The following is a 16,123-nucleotide window of genomic DNA, read 5'->3' as shown; positions in this document are numbered from 1 at the left end:
AATAAGCATCTATTTTCTTTAAAATTTACTACCTTGCAGTCATTCTTCCAAAATGAAGAAGGGAGAAGTTGAACAGGTAGGTGTGTTTTCACTAATCGAGGTGATTGCATGTTTTGCAACAGTTCAACGCCTGCAAGGACAAAAATTAGCAAACTACACTAAAAAAAAAGAAATAAAAAAAGTCAGTTACAATATAATCTAAGATTTTCTGAACTTTAACCCTGCTATATGACTTGAAATGGCTAGACTTCATATACTTCTAAAATTTACCATGAGATCAAAAATAATAAATTCTGTGTATTATGATGTTTTATTGCCTATGAGTAGCAGAAGTTTATTATCTTCTTAAGTATCTTTAAAATCCTCAGGTATAATAACATCTTAGTGGCATAGAATAGCAGAGCATTAAGAGTAAAGATATCTAGATTTTTTTCTTTGTTTATCTTTCTCTTTTTCTCATTTATCACATAAAGAAGTTGAACTAGGAGATTTCAAAATCTCTTTCTAGTCCTCTGGTCTTCAAATTCTAAGATCAATGAAATCATTAGGCTCATGCCCATCCTAAAAGGTTTTAATAACGCAAAACTATATATTCCCATAATTTCTTTCCTTGAGTCTATAAACACCAAACACTGAATTTTGATTTTATATTGAATCAAACACTGAATATTCTCTTTGTATAATGATACCACAGTATTTAAATATTGAGGACTTCCCTCTGCCCTATTAAGGGAAAATATGTTACATTAAAATCTTCTCATAGGCAAAATTTATCTTTGTGTTGAAAAAAGCATAATATAGTTTTTGGCACAGCCAGATTCTGTCTATTCTATTATAAGCTCATGATTCAACTGTTCAAGCTCTATCTCAACATTTTCTATTATAAAACCTCCAGACATCATGAAAAGATAGGAGGATTTATTCCTATGGTGAAAAGGAACAGTCAGTGATACCATTTGAAATTCCAGGGATTATCAATTCCATGAATGGCACGCGTTTGTATATTGCATCCCTTTTACATTTCTCCGCATCCCCATTGTTGTAGATCAAATCCAATATTTCACTCATCCAGGTTGTTCCTTAAAAAAATGATGAAAGATGTTTTAAACTTTTTCGTCAAAAAGATTATAAGAGGGCAATAGATGGAGTGAAGTTACATAACGACAAAGGCAAAAATGTGCTTTTCATATCCACTCCCTCTCCCTTTATTCTTCTCTTCTTTCCTAGGACTTGTCCTTCACAGCCTTGAATGCATATAAATATTATAAGGAACAATATACATATTACAATAATAATAAAAACAAGATTTTTAAAGGAAGGAAAGGAGAAGTTATTAATGATTTAAGTAATGATATCTTTATCATTATGTGAGTAATGGTAACACACTTTCCTTGCTGGAACAGATGGGGAAAGAGGTTGACCACCTCACACTCATCTTCAGTCACTCTGACTTTCAATTTTTTATATTTCTTATGGAGATAACAATTATTGGTCTTTAAAAATGATGAGAACACATGGTAAAAATGTTCCAGTGGAGGAGAGGCAAAGATAAACAAGAGGAGCTCTATGATTTCACTGGTGGTAACCAGTGTGCCACTCACAATAGGTCCTGACTGAGTATAGTGGAATAAGTCACTCTGCCCTTCATGATACTGTGTTTCACCAACGTTTTTATGAAATGGGGTTAAAGCATATGAGTATATGAAGTACATGTCTTTGACATTAAATGATGAAGTTTTTGAGGCACTGCTATGAAAGAATTTTAAGACATAGTACAAAAACTTCTTAGCTATTTCCAACTCCTTCTCTACCAAAAGTATAAGGATAGTTCCTAATTGGATAGTAATGGCTATAAATCAAAATTTTAATTAATTAATCCATTTACTCAGCAGCGTTTTTGGAGAATGATCTACACATGGATACACATTTGGATTTGTTCCAGATATTAAAGTACATTAGGCATTCTTTTTTATTTTCTTGTTAACAACACTTTCTCCTTCCTGTCCCTAAATCATGTGTACTAGGCAATTTTGTCCACCCTTCTAACAAATACCCTTCTAACAAATACAGTGCTAAGAAAAAAATGAGCCAAAATCACTATTTCCTTGAATCTTTCTTTAATCTGGCTTAGGCTTTAAGCAATAGTTACTGGAAAAAAAGACCTATATTCCAAAGTGAACTATAACATATCTTATCCCTATTTGTGGGTGGCTCAAATTGTGGTCCATGAAATCTGATAGAAAGAAATGACAATTTATCTTTTTGGGTATTTGATTTGGAAATGTTTGTTTTCTCTAACTTACATGGGGAAAAGTCACGTCATTTACCTCATATAAAGAGACCATTAACTTGGACCTTTTAAAACAAAATTAACAATAGATGGACATATAAATAACTTTAAGACCTATTTGCCACAGTTTGTCAAAGGAACAACAAAACCCTACCAAATACCGTATAACTTAACCACGAGTAACCATCTAGCTTTTAGTACATTCAAAAACTTGGGCTACAAAGAACATCTTCTTCATAGCTGAACTATTTTTATAATGGTATCTTCCAAAGATTATCTTAATAGTTTCCTGCCTTAAAATATACCCCAAAATAGCAAAAACGAAAGAGTATATACAAAAGTGACTGCCCTACCTCCCTCTAAACCTGTATCTTAACAATGATCTCTAAACTTGTATCCCATCAAGGTAATGCCAAGAGGTTTTTTTCCCTAAATAATTTGGATTTGTAAACTGCTCAGAAAGTAATGAAAAGTCATAAGAAAAAGTAGTTTTTGCCAAAACTAGCTTGGTTTTATATATACAAAGGTCTGCATCGTACATTTGTGCACTTCCTGCTAAGCGCCCTTTGCTCTCACCTAGTGTTTATGGTTTGAACACAAATATATTGCTCAATATATTTATTAAAATCTTCTTTTCCTCAAATCTTTTAAGGAATGTGAGTTCAATTTAAAGGCAAATTGGCTTTAAAAAGTTAGGTAGAAGAGTTGGTTAATTTATGGGTTCAAGTAAATGAATTTGATAAAAATAATAGAGTCTTATCTTAATTATATCTCTGTACATCTATCACTGCGTGGGTTGGAAGACTGTTGCCAAATGATTTGGAAAAATAAAAATTGTTGATTCTTATCTTAAATTCTCTTTCCTGAGATCATATATGGAGATCAACATTTGTTTAGTATACATTCAGTTCTGATAATTTTTCTTAGAAATTAAAAAATCACAGCATTCATTTTCCCTCAGATAATCCTCCATCCCATTGCTTAGCATTTTAGAACAGGAAGGGAATTTGTCTTACTTAATATAAAACTGTTCCAGCAACTGTGATAGTATCCCCTTAATAAATGTTCACTGAACTCAGGGACGACTTGACTGGTAATCTGTGGATCTGTGGGTTTATGCAGGTGGATCATTCATTATCTAATCAGAGTACAAATAAACTAAAAAAACTTACCGGATTTGGGATAGGTGGAGATAAGAAGGTCATCTGGTCGGGCCTCAAATGACTCTACCTGGGACCACTCCTCAGCAATGCACCAAAAGAGGGGGATATCCTGAACATCCACCAACTCCCTTCTGAAAACATCCAGCTTGTTGTCCATTGTTGAGAGACTAGATCTTAAACAAAGGGCAGCATGTTAAAAAGTCTTTAGACAGTACTGTTAAATTAATTGGCAAGGGAGAATGGAGGCAAGGTTTATACATGTGTCTAAAGCAAAGGCCAACTTATCTGTACATGTTGAAATCACCCACGCACATCTAAGACAAGTTATCTGTGAGACAAGTTACCTGAGATGCTGACCTAACACAACTGCTAGAATGTTCGCACATTCTTTGAACCTGGGTTTTGATTTTCCCAAAATCATGACTTTTGTCAGGCATAAATAAGTTTTTTAGTTAGCATTCCATCATCTTCTTATATAGTTTATTTTATTTTATTTTGTTTTATTTATTTTATTTTGCTTAACCAATCGTATTTTTCCTTGTCTAAGCTCTTTGTCTCTACCATGTATGCTACCTCTTTCTTGAGAGAAAGCAGAGCACTTTTGTCTTGCTATAGAGCATTTCCCAATTTGCAAATTGTCTGCTTTTGATAAATAAACCATCTCTTTTTTCTAAATTCTTAAAATTTGTCTTTCATTTGGCAATATCAAACTATGAATTAGTTAATATTTCAATAGAATTGCCATTACTTTAGATTTGGCAGTGTGATACCACATTACCTTAGTCAGGGGTCATAAGTCAGTGGAAAAAGAGAAAACATTATAAAAACTAATGATTTTTATTTGAATTTATAGAATTTCATATATGATGTTTATATATTACAGAGCATCAATGCTTTTCATTTGTGAAAATTAGTGGAAACTCATTCAATATGTATTCAGTCTCAAGACGTTTACCAGCTTCTACCTACTGTTGCCTATCTTCTATAAACAAATTGTTCTCCACCTTGCTGCTTGTACAAGGCTAGTATTTCTAGTAGATAAAATAGTAATGATTTTTCCACTATATCAAAATATATCAGAAAAGCTTAATGTGTGCAGAATTTCTAATTAGGTTAATTGAAAATGTTTGGAAATGAATGGAGGTGATGGTAGCACATTATTGTGAGTGTAATTAACACCACTGAGCTATATGTGTGAATGTGATTGAACAAGAAAGTTTTAAGTCATGTATGCTGCTAGAGGGAAAGCTAAAGGATAAAACATAGGTCTGTATAACATGATGAACCCTGTCATGCACGACCATGGTGGATAATACTACAAGTATAAAATGTTCTTTCATGAATTATAGCAAATATATGTCACGATTACAAGGTGCTACCCTGGCATATGGGGGGAAATACACCTAATTCAAACTATGAACTTTAGTTAGCAGTAATAGTTAAATTTTCTTTTATCATTTGTAATGAAGGTAATACACCAATGCCATGTATTTGGAAATATTGTATTTTTTACATGACTTTTATGTAAGCCTACAAATTCTCTAATTAAAAACAAAGGTATACATTTGTCAAAATTTAAAGTGTGAACTTAAAATTGGTGAATTGATTTTTATGTAAATTATTCCACAATAAAGCTGATTGTAAAAATAATAAGATTAGGAAAGATATACACACACACATTGGAGAGAAGAATGTAATTCTAAACAGGGAGTCTTTGAATAGCTACCTGGTTTTGTTTTTGTTTTTGTTTTTTAATAAGATCAGTAAATAGGAAAGAATTGATAGTTTGTTTAGAAATGTCTTCTCTGAGGAATGAACTTATATCTGAAACAAGAAAAAGAGTTAATTTGGAGAAGAGAACTTTCCAGCCAGGTATTAATATATGCACAAATTCTCTGATTAGAAAGAGAAATAAAGCCTTTGTGCCTGGAATGAAGAAATGGAAGAAGAGTACATAAATACTTTGCTAAATTATGTTTTAAATAACTAGAAAAGTCAAGGTTATATCTCAGTAATTAAGTGGGTAATTTAAGTATATAGGTTTCTGGCTACTATCCACCAGGCCAGGAAGTGTTCACTGACCAGTCGTTATGCACATCTTCCACAATTGCTCTGTTCTAATAGGATGGCACGGTGATATGCAGCTGGTTTTGGGATATTCCCAAGCATCACTAGGAAAGAGTATATGATTAAAGATATTATTAGCTTTTTATTTTGTTTTTATCAAAACTCTTAGGATTTGTAAATGCAATAAAATTTCAAAACCAACAAGTAATTTTGGGTTGATTTTTGTTATATCTTAAAAATAAATTTATGACAATATTGTGTTATGATCCAATGATACTGGCATTGCAGTAATTTCTATTAATGTTTGTCAAATTTCATGGATATCTGCATATGAAAAGACATCATAAAGAATGTAAAGTTTAAAACATTAACAAATTTTTTCCTTTCAAAATAATAAATACTGATAAATATGTTAGTAAATATTTGCTAGTGACTACTGGGTACCAAACACTTTTGTACACAACAGTGATAGAGCAGGGGACTGGGAAAGAGAAAATGCTGTGAGTTCACAAAGACTTTCCCTCTTTTCTAGACACATAGTAGACGTATTTTTCAGTCTCCCTTGCAGTTAGATTGGGAGCATGTGACTCAGTTCTGGCTGATGGGATGTGAGTGATGTAAAACATTTCCTTGAACCTTCAGTCCTCCCTAGGATTATGTGCTCAAGACTGAGCTAAGCAGCTTAACCCTCTTAAGATTTTGACAGAATGAAGAATAACCCTTATTATGCTAAGTTATTGAAACTTGGAATTTGGTGGTTTTTAAAATCAATTTTATTGATGCACATTAATAAAGCATAAATCCATCCAAAGTGTACAATCAATGGTATTTGGTATAACCACATAGTTGTGCTTTCATCACTTCAATCATTATTACAGTATTTTCGTGATTCAATAACAACAATTTTAAAAAAAACAGGCAAGCAAAAAGATACTTATCACTTCTCAATCTCTCTATGCTTCCGCTACCATGCAGAGCTGCTATTCTTTCTCCGCCTCTCTTGTCTATTTGTGTTTATATTTTGTAAAAACAGTTTTATATATGTAATATTACCCATATTCATTTTATGCATGAGCTTTCACTATATTATGCAGTACAATGTTACTTTTTTTAGCTTCCCTTCTAGTAATGTATATGACCTTAGACTTACCACTGCCACCACTGTCATGCCCATATAATAGTTCTGCTAGTTACAAGCACTGTATTATGCTTTCACCATTTCTATTCATTTCCAAAGATTTACAAACATTTTACCCCACTGTGCACTAATGAAACCTCAGCTTTTCATTCTTTACTCTTGTTCTATTTTATGGTGACCTATATTCTAATATTAATTCCATGAGTTTACACAATATATTTAGTTTATAATAGCACAATTATTCAGTATTTGTCCTTTTGTGTCTGGCTTGCTTCACTCAACATAACGTCCCCCAGGTTCACCCAGGTTCTCATTTACTTCACAACTTCATTTCTTCTTACTGCTCCATAATACTCCATCGGGTGACTACACCACAGTTTATTTACCCATTCATTGGTTGATGGACGCCTGGGTTCTTTCCAACTTTTGACAATTGTGAATAATGCTAGTATGAACATTGGTGTAGAGATGTCTGTTCATGTCACTGCTCTCAGTTCTTCTTGGTATATAACTACCAATGGCATTGCCAGGTCACATGACAAGTCTATCTTAAACTTCCTTAGGAATTGCCAAGGGTCCTCCACAGTGGCTGAACAATTCCACATTCCCACCAACAGTGAATAAGTATTCCTATCTTTCCACAACCTTTCCACAACACTTACAGTTTTCCAACTTCTTAATGATGTTGAACATTTTTTTCATATGTTTTTTGCCATTTGTATATCTTCTTTGAACAACTGTCTTTTCAAGTCTTTTGCCCATTTTTAAAAATCAGGTAGTTTGTCTTTTTATTGTTGAGTTGTAGGATCTCTTTACATATCATGGATCCTCTGGTGACATCTAGACACTATAGGCAAGGCAGACAGTCTCAGGAATTCAGCATCCTCTCAGTGGGCCTAATTTTGGAATATATGCTCCCCAATATAACAGAGTTAGACTCGTTTATAATTTTCCTACACATGACTCTTCTACTCCTTTCATTTGAATTTTATTTAGCACTATACTTGTTAAATATATGTCCCAGAGACTTAAATCTTCAGTCTGTTCATATGGCAACTGAGCCCTGAATTTCAGCAAAGTTGTAGCACCTACACTCCAATTCATAGAACACACACAAGACAAATGACAAAAGGATGATCATGGACAATGCCCATCCCAAAAAACAGAGAGTATCTATAACTGCAAACAAGACAGTTCCATCATGTGCCCCAAGGTATCTAAGACCCTTCTCAATCAGAAACAGTGGGCATCATCATCCCTAAATCCTCAAGATTGAGGAATGGACAAATATAAGGGGAAATGCAACTATGGACTAAAGTAGACATTATTATTCTAGTATTGGAAGAACTTGTATCTTTGTTATAAAGGCAGTGCTCACCAGAAGTTCTAAGGGGAGGGAGAAGGAAGAATAGTTGTAACATAGGGTTATTTTTGAGACATTGGGATTGTCCTGTACACATTGCAATGATGGTTACAGGTCATTATATAATTAGTCATAACCTATAAAAATGTGTGGGGCACTGTATATATTATACAGTAAACTATAGTTTGACCTCTTAGTGTTGTTATAAGGATTAGAACAACACTTGGCGTATGGGAAAGACTTAATACATATTAGAAATTAATATAATACATTGGTATTTTATTAAAAATAAAAAACCTTGGTTCAGTGAGTATTTCTAGGGAAAACCAAAATAGTCTGGATCTGACCTTGTACTTCTTTTATTTTTTCAAGAACAACCTGGGTTAGTGAAATAACAGACAAAATTGTTAACGATGGAGATGAAGAAAAATGTAAATGGGATTCTATTTATAACCAAGTTGTGTTTATGGAATTGATTATGCCTGCATTTGCAGAGGGTAAGCTTTATATATGGTCATAATCAATACAATTATGTGATATCATATAATTTGACATATATGATACGACTTTCACAAATAACTAATTTTGGCTTGTCAGAGATAGATATTACTTTATTTCCTTGGTTGGATAGATATTAGAGTTCTGTGATATAAGATACTTGATTAAATTCCTCTGCTTAATTTATCTATTTATATGATTTTTAAAATGAGTTAGATAAGGGCTTTCAAATTTAGCATGCATCAAAATCACCTAGAGGACTTGCTACAACCCAGATTTTAAATCCTATCTTCAGAGTACCTGATTCAGTAGGTTTAGAGTGGGGTTCAAGAATTTGCATTTCTAAAATCTGCAGATAATATTGATGCTGATAGTACAGAGATACCACATTTTGAGAATCATTTAGTTACAGATACGTGGGAAGAACTTATGAAAAACATGCTGTACCCATGACCCTTTAACATTATTGAATATCCTTTAGGTATGGAGTCTTTGAATAAAATGTCATCTCCAAGACTGGTAAAGACTCTTCTTCCTATTGTTCATTTATTTTCAGTATCCTTCTGGGAGAAAAGCTGCAAAGTAACCACTTTGAACACACTTGTGACTACATATGCATGGGCATATGCTCCTCAAAGTAAAGGGTAAAGGGCTAACTCTGTTTTCTCACATCCTACTTTTCTCTTCAGGCTATGCCTATGTGCTTCTTCTGTCGCTATTGCTCCAAAGAAAATCTTCTGCAAAAGGCTGCCGGTGACCTCATCTCCATTCTCCTTGAATTCACTGCAACTACGTTACATATTAGTGATGTCCCTTTATTTCTGCTTTCTCGTCAAACTTCTATTTTCTCCTCCAACTGGTGCCAGTCATTTCAAATGCAGAGCAAATCACACAAATTACTTTTTAAACACCTCCAAACTCTCCTGAATAACCCCATTGTGTAGTATAAACGCAAACCACTTAGCATTTTCATCTTTTCCCACTGGACCCTCCAGCTCTGTCTTTTGCTACACTGAGCCAAGTTACATGAAGGTTCCTGTATACTTGGTCTGATTTTTGGCAGGGCTCCTTTGTTCATGTTGCTTTTCTGCCTGGGATGCCATTTTCCCACATTTTACATCTGGTTAATGAGAACCATGAATTCTGATACATGCCTCAGACTTCATCTCCTGAGTGATTCTCAATACACTATGTAGAACTCACCTTACCTTGTATGTACTTTTATCTTAAAATCTATAACACGTGAAGTGGATGTGGTTCAAGTGATTGGGCTCCTGCCTACCACATGGGAGCACCGTGATTCATTTCCTGGTGCCTCCTGAGGAAGATAGCAAGCTGGCTCAATGAACAGCCACAGCAAGGAAGAACACAACAAGATGCAACAAGAGACCAAGAAAAAAATAATAACGAGAGACACAGCAAAGCAGGGAACAGAGTTTCCCAGTGCCTCCTAAAGAAGATCAGCAGGATGGAGAGCTGGTGCAACAGGTAGGTGTAGTGATCTGATGCTACAAGATGATGCAACAAGAGAACAAGAGGAAAAACATAATGAAAGACACAACAAAGTGGGGAACTGAGGTGACTTAAACAATTAAGCACTTCCCTTCAACATTGGAGGTTTGGTTCCGAGTGCCTCCTAAAGAAACAAAGTTAAATAGACAGAGCAATTGCAAACAATGAGGGGGTAGGGAGAGATAAATAAATAAAATAAATCTTTTAAAAATCTCTAACACTGTATTTTATTTATCTGTTTACATGTCTGAATATCTCTTCTGAAACTAATATGGACACTGGGTAAAGATTTAAAATGCAAAGTGCATTTCTTGCAGAGGATAACCACATATTTCATTACTTGTTAATCTCTGACACTATGTATGTTACCCGTTGACTATTTATGGAACTTTAGGTGTGTGTGTTGAATGTGTTGCTTTTTTTTTCTTTTTTTACCCAATGTCAAAACTTAAGCTGAGCTGGGAATCTCTTTACTTGGTCTTCCAATCTTTGAGCAGATTGACTTCTGGAATCACTACTTACCCTGGGCTGAGTGGTTGGAGCTCTGTAGTCAATCTGCCTGAATAAAATTCCAATACCACCCTTCCCCAAGCTTTAAGTTAGCTCTGGCAACACGAAGGCTGATGTTATAATATTGTACAGTGGCTTTGCCCCTTCCTCTGATGTTCACAGGGCTCTCTGCTCTGAATCTTCACTCTGGTTACTGATATTCCAGCTCTCTACACTTGTGCCCATATTTATACCAGAGTTTATTATATGATTATTTTATGTGCACTGTTGTTTTATTACTTCACTATGGAAAAAGCATTTCCTTGAGAATTCTGTAATGTGCTTACTGAAAGAGCAATTAACTTTCTACCTAGGTAGCAATAGAGGAAGTTTAACAGACTTCTGCCTATGAGTATCACAAAGTCTACACCATGAGTTATAAATTCCCCTTCCAACATCTTTTATGTATGCTGTATCAAGGAAGGAAAGTTGAATTACATAAAATGATACATGTCAGCAAGTAGGAGGATGAAAGTCCTGGAAAGCCTATTTGATCTGTTTTCTAAATATATTTATGACATTTTCATATCTAGTCTAGGGTGGGGAAATCTTTATATAAATACATATATATCTATACACACACACACACATATATGTGTGTGTGTGTATATAGATATATATACATTACTGCTTTGTACTATAATGGCACTCTCAAAAAGAAAAATTATGCTCCTTATAAATTTTTTTTTTGCATTTCATTCTCTCATTCTTATCTTGCTGGAATATTTATTAAATGGTCTCTGAAATATCTAGATATATACTAAGTTTACCTCAGCTATTCTCTATGTCTTCTTGACCTTTGCTCTGAATTCTACCAAAAAAAATCTCTGTGTATTCGTCAAGGTTCTCTAGGGAAACAGAATCGACAAGAGATATCTTTAAATAGTAAAAGAGATTTTATAAAATTCTCTCACGTGACTATGGGGATACACAAGTCCAAATTCAGTATGTCTTGCTGCAAACCAATGAAGTTAGTTGATGAGTTCCCAGGAGATGTTGGCTGGCCGAAGTAGAGCTAGGAATTCTCCCTGAATGCGAATTCACTTTCCCTTTTAAGGCATTCATCTTATTGGATAAGACATCACTGCTGACAGCAATCTCATTGGTTGTTTGTAGATATAATCAGCAATCTATGCAATCACCTCACTGGTGATTAAAGTCTATAAATGCCTTGTCTTACAAGAAGCCCAGTGTTTGCTTGACCAAACAATTACCTGGCCGAGTTGACACATTAACCTAACCGTCACACTCTTTATTTCCTCTCCAAGCTGCTGGTTTGATATTTTGCTATTTTAATCTATTTATTTTTAATTTTAGTAAGCATGTGTTTAATTTCTAAAAATAGCAATCCTTTCTTTTTCAAAGAAATCTATTATAAAATAAATGTAATATGCTGTTGTGTAACCATTGACGTCTGTTTAAACATCTTTTTAAAGTTTTCCTCTGTTTTCTGCATAAATCAGTTTCTTTAGATGTTAATGCTTTCCTTTGCTAGTTTTGGTGCCTCTCAGTCATATATTTGAATGTCTGTTTATACTTGTGTATGGTGTATGATACTAAATTTCATTAATCTCAAGTGTTTTTAACAAGATTATTGAACTTCATTGTACAGTTAACAGCTGAACTGTTGGCATGTGTCCATGTATGGTTTTCTTTCGGGTATATAGCTAGCTACTGTTGAAACAGTCTGTCCATTACTCAATTGTATCTGGCCATTTTCATTTAACTGGGTTGCACCTTCCTCTTATTAGAACTTCCAGTTAAGATAGCTCACTTTCAGTTTTTGTCCACAGGAAATCTTTAGAGTTAGAAGCAGAGATTTAAAACAGCTATTCCACCACCCATTAAATAAATGCACAGCTTCGCCCACAGGCACCTTCTTCTCTCAGTTTTTGCTGTTTCTGATCTTGCAGTTATTCTATAGTTCTGCTGAGATAAATAATTATTTTTCAACAAATCAAATTTATTGAAGCATATTAAGAAACATAAATCCATCTAAAGTTTCAGTCAATGGTATTTGCCATAATCACATAGCTCTGCATTCATCATTTCAATCATTTTTAGAACATTTTCATTATTCCAATAATAATGAAAAACAAACAAAAAGCTAATCATCTCTCAATCTCTCTATGCTTCCCCTGGCATACATAGCTGCTATTCTGTTCCCCTCTCTCTCATTTATTTGCATTTATATTTTGTAAAACAGTCTAATATATGAAATATCACTCATATTTGTATTTTACATGAGGTTTCACTATGTTATACACTCCCATATTACATTTTTTAGCCTTCCTTCTAGTAATGACCTTAGACTTACCATTGCCACCACTGCCATATGCATATAACAGCACTGCTAATTACAAACACTGTATTGTGCTTTCACCATTTCTATCATTTCTAAAGATTTACAAACAAATCTTTTAACCAATTCTGCACTGAGGAACACTCAGCTTTCCAGTCTCTACTTTCATTCTATTTTCTGGGGCCCTATATTCTAATTATTAACTCCATGAGTTTACACAATATATTTAGTTCTTAATAACACAATTGTACAGTATTTGTTCTTTTGTGTCTGGCATGCTTCACTCAACATAACATCCTCTAGGTTCATCAAGGTTGTCATATGTTTCACAACTTCATTACTTCTAAAAGCAACATACTATCCCGTCATGTGTATATACTACAGTCTGTTTATCCATTCATCAGTTGATGAATACCTGGGTTGTTTCTAACTTTTGGCAATTGTGAATAATGCTACTATGAACACTGGTGTGCAGATATTTACTTGTGTCACTGTTCTCAGTTCTTCTGGGTATGTATACAGTAATTGTATTGCAAGGTCACATGGCAGGTGTGTATTCAACTTCCTTAGAAACTGCCAAACAGTCCTCCACAGTGGCTGTACCATTCTTCATTCCAACCAACAGTGAATAAGTGTTCCTATCTCTCCATATCCTCTCTAACACTTATGGTTTTCTGACTTTTTAATAGTGACCACTGTAATAAGTATGATATGATATCTTATAGCTTTTATTTGCATTTCCCTAATCACTACTGATGTTGAACATTTTTTCATGTTTATTTTTGCCATTTGTATATCTTCTTTGGACAATTGTCTTTTCAAGTCATTTGCCTGTTTTTCTTAAACTGGTTAGACTGTCTTTTTATTGTTCAGTTGTACCATCTCTTTATATATCATTAATATTAAGCCCTTATCAGATGTGTTTTTGCCAAATATTTTCTCCCATTGAGTCAGCTGCCTTTTCACCCTTTTCACAAAGTCCTTTGAGATACAAAAGTGTTTAATTTTGAGGAGATCCCATTTATCTATTTTTTCTTTCGTTGCTTTTTCATTGGGTTTAAGGTTTAAGAGTCTACTGCCTACTACAAGGTCTTAAAGATGTTTTCCAACATTTTCTTCTGGGAGTTTTAAGGTTGTTGCTTTTATATTTAGGTTCTTGACTCTTTTAGAGTTAATTTTTTTATAATGTGTGAGAAAGTGTTCCTCTTTCTTTCTTTTGGATATGGCTATCCAGTTCTACTAGCTCCATTCGTTGAATGGACGGTTCTGGCCCAGCTGAGAGGACTTGACAACCTTGTCAAGAATCACTTGAAGGTAGATGTAAGAGTCTGTTTCTCAACCATCATTTGGGTTCCATTGGTCTATGTGTCTATTTTCATGCCAGTACCGTGCTGGGGTTTTGTTGTTGTTGTTGTTGTTGTTGTTGTTTACCGCTATAGCTAGGTAGTACAATTTAAATTCTGGAAGTGAGAGTCTCTAATTTCATTCTTCTTTTTTAAGACGTTTTTGGATAGTTGGGGTCCCTTTCCCAATACATTTGATAACAGGTTTTTCCATTTCCTTAAAAAAGACTGTCAGAAATTTGGGGCGATTGCATTGAACCTGTAAATCAATTTGGGTAGAATTGACATCTTCACAATGTTAAGTCTTCCAACCCTTGAACATAGGATGTCCTTCCATTTATTTAAGTCTTCTTCAGTTTCTTTTAGCAATGTTTTGTAGTTTTCTGTGTACAAGTCCTTTATGTCCTTGGCTTATTCCAAATTATTTGACTCTTTTAGTTGCTAATATGAATGGATTTTTCTGATTTCCTTCTCAGATTGTACATCAATAGTTTATAGAAATTTTAAGGAGTTTTGCATATTGATCTTGTATCCCACCACTTTGCTGAACATGTCTATTAGCTCTAGTAGACTTTGTTGTGGATTTTTTCTGGGTTTTCTAAATATAGGATCATATCATCAGTGAATAATAAGTTTTACTTCTTCCTTTCTTATTTGGGTGTCTTTTATTTCTCTGTCTAGCCTAACTGCTCTAGCTAGAAGTCCTAGCACAATATTAAATTACAGGGATGTTTGTGGGTATCTTTGTCTTACTCCTAATCTCAGTGGAAGGACTTTCAGTCTTTCAAAGTTGAGTAAAATACTAGCTGTAAGCTTTCCATAGGTGTACTTTAACATATTGAGAAAGCTACCTTCTATTCCTATCTTTTTGAGTGTTTTGTTTTTATCAAGAAAGGATGTTGTATTTTGTCAGATCCATTTCTGGATCAATTGAGAGGCTCGTGTGATTTTTCTTCTTCAATTTATTGATGTGGTTTATTACACTAACTGATTTTCTTGTGTTGAACCATTCTTGCATACCTGGGATAAAACCCACTTGATTGTGATGTATAATTCTTTTAATGTGCTTTTGGAGTTTTATTGCTAGCATTTAATTGAGCAATTTTGCATCTATATTCATTGGTTTGTAATTTTTTTTATTTGTAGTATCTTTAGCTTGCTTCGCTATTAGGGAGATGTTGGCTTCATAGAATGAATTTAGTAGTGTTATTTCCTGTTCAATTTTTTGAAGAGCTTGAGCAAGATTGGTATTAAATCATCTTGGAATGATTGGTAGAGCTCATTTTTGAAGCCATGTGCTCTTGGGCTTTTCATTTTTAGTAGGTTTTTAATGACTGTTTCAATCTCTTTACTTGTGATTGGTTTGTTGAGGTCTTCTATTTATTCTAGGGTCAACAAAGGTTATTTGTCTGTTTCAAAAAATTTTTCTATCTCTTCCACATTGTCTAGTTTTTATGCTGTACAACTGTTTTATGGTATAGTATGATGTCTCTTATTTCTGCTGGGTCAGTGACAATGTAGCCCCTCTCATTTCTGATTTTACTTATTTGTATCTTCTTTCTTTTTAACGTTGTCAGTCTAGTTAAGGGTTTGTTGATTTTTTTTTCTCAATTAATCAACTTTTGGTTTTGTTGGATGTCTTTCTTGTTGTTTTTTCTTTTGATACTGTTCTCACTTTCATTTATTTCTGCTCTGATCTTTACTATTTCTTTCCTTTGGCTTGGTTTGGGATTAATTTGCTGTTCTTTTTCTAGTTCCTCCAGGTGTGCAGTTAGGTCTTCAATTTTAGCTCTTCTTTTTTAATGTACACTTTGAAGGCTATAAATTTCCCTCTCTGCAGTGCCTTTGCAGTGTCCCATAGGTTTTTATAGGTTGTGTTTTCATTTTCCTCCATCTCA

At 34.0% G+C, this 16,123-nt stretch overlaps 1 protein-coding gene across 4 annotated transcripts in view; it reads right to left on the bottom strand.

The window, feature by feature from the left end:
- LOC101434017 (sulfotransferase 1 family member D1) overlaps positions 1 to 16,123 on the bottom strand; it is a 56,129-nt gene that overhangs the window by 15,351 nt on the left and 24,655 nt on the right. The window contains exons 1-4 of one of the 4 annotated variants that reach the window (XM_004477552.5): positions 11,495 to 11,631; positions 3,463 to 3,626; positions 954 to 1,079; positions 33 to 130 (exon numbers count right to left, since the gene is read on the bottom strand). In XM_004477552.5, the coding sequence (XP_004477609.2) occupies positions 33 to 130; positions 954 to 1,079; positions 3,463 to 3,610 (372 nt within the window). In that variant the 5' untranslated portion in view covers positions 3,611 to 3,626; positions 11,495 to 11,631. Of the gene's footprint in view, positions 1 to 32; positions 131 to 953; positions 1,080 to 3,462; positions 3,627 to 11,350; positions 11,457 to 11,494; positions 11,632 to 16,123 lie in introns of those variants that run through there. The other 3 variants (XM_004477553.5, XM_004477555.5, XM_004477554.5) reach the window with 3 other exon arrangements.

This window comes from Dasypus novemcinctus, chromosome 1 (assembly GCF_030445035.2).
Source record: "Dasypus novemcinctus isolate mDasNov1 chromosome 1, mDasNov1.1.hap2, whole genome shotgun sequence".
Taxonomy (NCBI): domain Eukaryota; kingdom Metazoa; phylum Chordata; class Mammalia; order Cingulata; family Dasypodidae; genus Dasypus; species Dasypus novemcinctus.
This window is presented reverse-complemented; position numbering and strand designations above follow the sequence as displayed.